The sequence below is a fragment of the Sphaeroforma arctica genome, assembly GCF_001186125.1.
Source record: "Sphaeroforma arctica JP610 unplaced genomic scaffold supercont1.384, whole genome shotgun sequence".
NCBI lineage: Eukaryota > Ichthyosporea > Ichthyophonida > Sphaeroforma > Sphaeroforma arctica.
In genome coordinates, this window is record NW_014040174.1 from 76,452 (window position 1) to 80,142 (window position 3,691).

A 3,691-nucleotide genomic window follows, 5' to 3' on the forward strand; every position below is an offset into this window, starting at 1 on the left:
CCTTCAATATAGCGTTGCCTGAATGCCACAGTGTGGTACCAAGATCGCACACGGTCCTGGTTGTCGGAACGGTCAACTTCAAGGAGTGCTGCTAACCGATCAGCTGAGATGCACAGAGATCGTGACACTCTGATGGTTGCACCAGCGCTCTAGGATCTTCACAGGCCGCTTATAGTACCCAATCCGCGCTTTGACAGACCAAACTGGATATCATATTTGTCGCACCGTTCGAAGAATGCAACAAGGTGATCCCAATGCCCCGAGGCGTCCACAGAGGAGATCAGGATATCATCAATATACCATTTGATACCCTGAAACCCGTCAAACAGGCGATCCAGGGTTTCTTGAAACCGCCACGACGCTTCCGTGATACCAAACGACAGGGCCAAGTAGTTATAACGGCCCCACGGATAATATATCCTAGCTCTTCTTCTCCAGCGGATGCTGGTTTAAACCATTCTCACAATCAACAACAGAGACCCAAGGTTTGCCCACGACGTGCCCAAACATCTCGCCCTCAGTGGGGATGTTGAACGGCTCCTACTTCAGGTTCGCTTTCCACTTGGCGAAGTTTGAGCAATACCGCCAGTCGTCTTTGATTTTGGGAGTAACCCGTGGGTTCTTGGGTACCATTAGAGACTTCGCAAACCAGAGAATCTCCTCATTTTCTTGTTTTGCAATGATGCTTTGCTTGGCCAGGTCATCAATCTTGTCCTTCATAGTCACCATTTCAGGGTGGTCGAGGGGCAGTGTCTCCTGACTACGGACTCGTGCTGGAGGCTCGCCCTCTACCGGGTAGAGCTTGATCGGGTCCACCTTCATGAAACTGTGCTTCTGCTTGTCATAGGCTCGTCCCTCAATCAAGGTTTCCAGTTGTGCCAGGTCTGCTTCGTTGTTAGCTTCCTTGGCCAACTGTCGTAGCCCAGAACAGTCACACTCTAAACACTTGTTTGCACACCGATCACATTCCTCGATCTCAGGCTTTTCTTAGTCATCGAGGGCATGATTCGGAAGATCGATACGATTGACCAAATCTGGCAGGCCAGGGAGGAATACCCTTTCCACATCCTTGGCTTGCGGGAGGACTTTCGCCGGGACAGAGTCCTGCTCAGTATGCTCCTCACGCTTCATGGGCCGCTACTCTACCCTTGCTAACAGCAAGGCCCGAAGGTCCTGGGCTTCTACACCGAGGCGCCCCCTGTGCAGGTCACTCCGGGAGAACCATTCGGAAGCGAGGTCGTAGCGGACTTAGATCCACTAGTCTACCGCTTGCGTTGTTTTCATGACACGCCGATCATGAACCCCCGTTTTTTCATCGGTGGAAGTAGGCTCACTGTTTTGCCATGACGGACTTAGGTCCACCATTTGCCACCTGCATAGACATCGTGAACGACTCGTGCGGAGCATGATCGTTACGAGCTGCCGTCTTCTTTCGTCTGGCCGGATAGGGACGCTCGTTATGCGCCCTAGGCCGTCTCATGGACTCTGTACTATAATCAGAATCAGTATCATCCGACCAATCGGATAACAGGCTCCAGCAGGATTGCTCACTGCTGTCGTCGCTTGCATCCTTCCGAGCCGTTGGAGTTGTACGCCTCAGAGACGCTAGCTTCAACGGACGATAATTCCATAGTGGGCCATGCTATGTTCTCATCATTCGAGATATCAGAGTCCGACATAATGTCCCAACAGTCGTCATCTCCAGACGACACTTCAGACGGCGAACTTGCAGTATTGGGCTGCCAAGGACTGACCTCAGTAGAACTATCATTGTCCGCACTGCTGCGAATGCGCTCGTTGGCTCTACCAGCCACACGCTCCAATGGTCGACGACGCTTATGTCGCTTCTTCTTCGCCTTCTTGCTCCGCGCCCGGGGTTTCGGCTGTCGGAAGCCAAGCAACCACTTGACTTACGGGCTCAAAGAAACATTTATATTCTTAAGCCACGACCACTTAACGGCGGATTGAGGTACTAAAATTAGCTCATCCTCTCGCCACATCAGCACCCAGCTTGAATGTCGCATCTGATCATACTCAATGAGTATGTCACAACCCATAGGTATGTCTTCCACGACATAAAAAGGATGTCCTGCTGCTAACACATATGCTCCCCCAAAGATGACCAAGTAAGCTTCCAGGTCATCCCATGGCAAAAAAAACTTGGGGGCCAAATTCCCCATGCCATCCATTCCTTCCATTGTTGGCCCTGCATACCCGTCCCTGGCTGTCACACCGAGCTTCTCAAGCACGCAATTCGTCACAAGGTTGAACGTGCATCCCGAATTCGCAACGCCCACGTGTGAACAGCGCCAACTATCGCAGGAACCACTGCACCATTTCATTTGTGACGCGGCTTCTTCTTTGAGGCAGCGCCTGCTGTTCCTTCCCAGAACGTGAATGCGAACGTCCTCTACGCGAGTCGACGTCCTTTTACTCCGACTACCTGCCACGCGATTTCCAAGGCTTGGAATATCGCTCAATGCTGTCTTTCTTGCGATACCGCTCCGGATTTCGCTCTCTCGGTCGACTGCCGGCCTCGATTACGATCTTCGCTCCTATGCTTCTTTCGGTCCTTCCGCGACTCAGGAACTAAATAAACAAGTAGCGCCTGCCATTGTTACTGCTGGGGGTTCGGTTGCTGCTGCTGACCACCACCTCCTTTGGTGTTCTTACCTCCGTGATTACCACCACCACAACCCGCTTGTTGGCCATTATCATTCTGCGGGCGCTTCGGCTGCTGGTTATTCGCCCGCGCCTTGACCTTGGTACTATCTCCGTCCTCAATCTTAATGAAATCAAACAAGGATGTGCTGTAAAGTGCCCATGATAGCTGTAGCCAACTGAGCAATGCCTTGCTCAGCAAATCCAGCTACAGAAAGGACGTGCTGCGTATTCCGAAAAATGAGCGTAAATAACAATTCAACGACCACGATTTGCTCATTCACCTCACGCACTACCTTTTTTGACAGCGCAGGCTCAGCGATAGCCTGCGCAAGCAAAAACTTACTGATGTTGTCGTTCACCATTGCGAGTGCTGCATCTGCTTTGTTGCTGCCGTTTCGAAGAACCATACAAAACGCGAATCCTCTTCTGATATTCCGGTCGGCAGGCGTAGGACTGCTAGCTAAATGCTCATTGTGATGACCCTGTTGCTGAGCTCGCCGTTGTCAATCCCTTCGTTGACAAACTAGACATACTTTTTAGCAAGACGTTCCTTTCGATAACGGTAAGCCTTCTCCGTCATCAGACGACGCGCTTCCTGTCTCATTTGATGCCTCATGGCATCCTCTGTGGTCAAAACCAAGTGACACTTAGTAAAGAGTGTTAAGTCTGAGATACGTGAACTCAGTCAGAAGTGCCGTTATGATCGGCGCGTCTGCTGCATTTAATATCACGTTCTTGTGTAGAATAAGATTTTCTCTAACAACGGGTAATCATGACAATACCCATATCTATGATTTTCGTCTCCTGGTTACTAAATTAGGATGACTCCTTCTGAGTCATCAATCTTTAATGTTAAATTCCTCTGTCTCAATGGACTGGACAAGCGAGCCCAACCTACAAGTGAAATTTTAGGACCGGACAAGAGGACCGGACCTAAGAAGAATATTTCAGGACCGGCCTCAGAGGGACCGGATCAAATATTGAGACAGATATATATATATATATATATATATATATATATATATAA

General features: G+C 50.0%; 1 protein-coding gene across 1 annotated transcript; it reads right to left on the reverse strand.

Annotated features, from left to right (window-relative positions):
* Nucleotides 1-1,547: 1,547 nt before the first annotated feature.
* Nucleotides 1,548-1,883, reverse strand: SARC_05790 (hypothetical protein; the record flags this gene model as incomplete). Its single annotated transcript, XM_014300344.1, has 1 exon — nt 1,548-1,883. A coding segment is annotated over one exon (336 nt), but the record flags the coding sequence as incomplete, so codon positions are not given.
* Between the last annotated feature and the right edge of the window lie 1,808 nt (nt 1,884-3,691).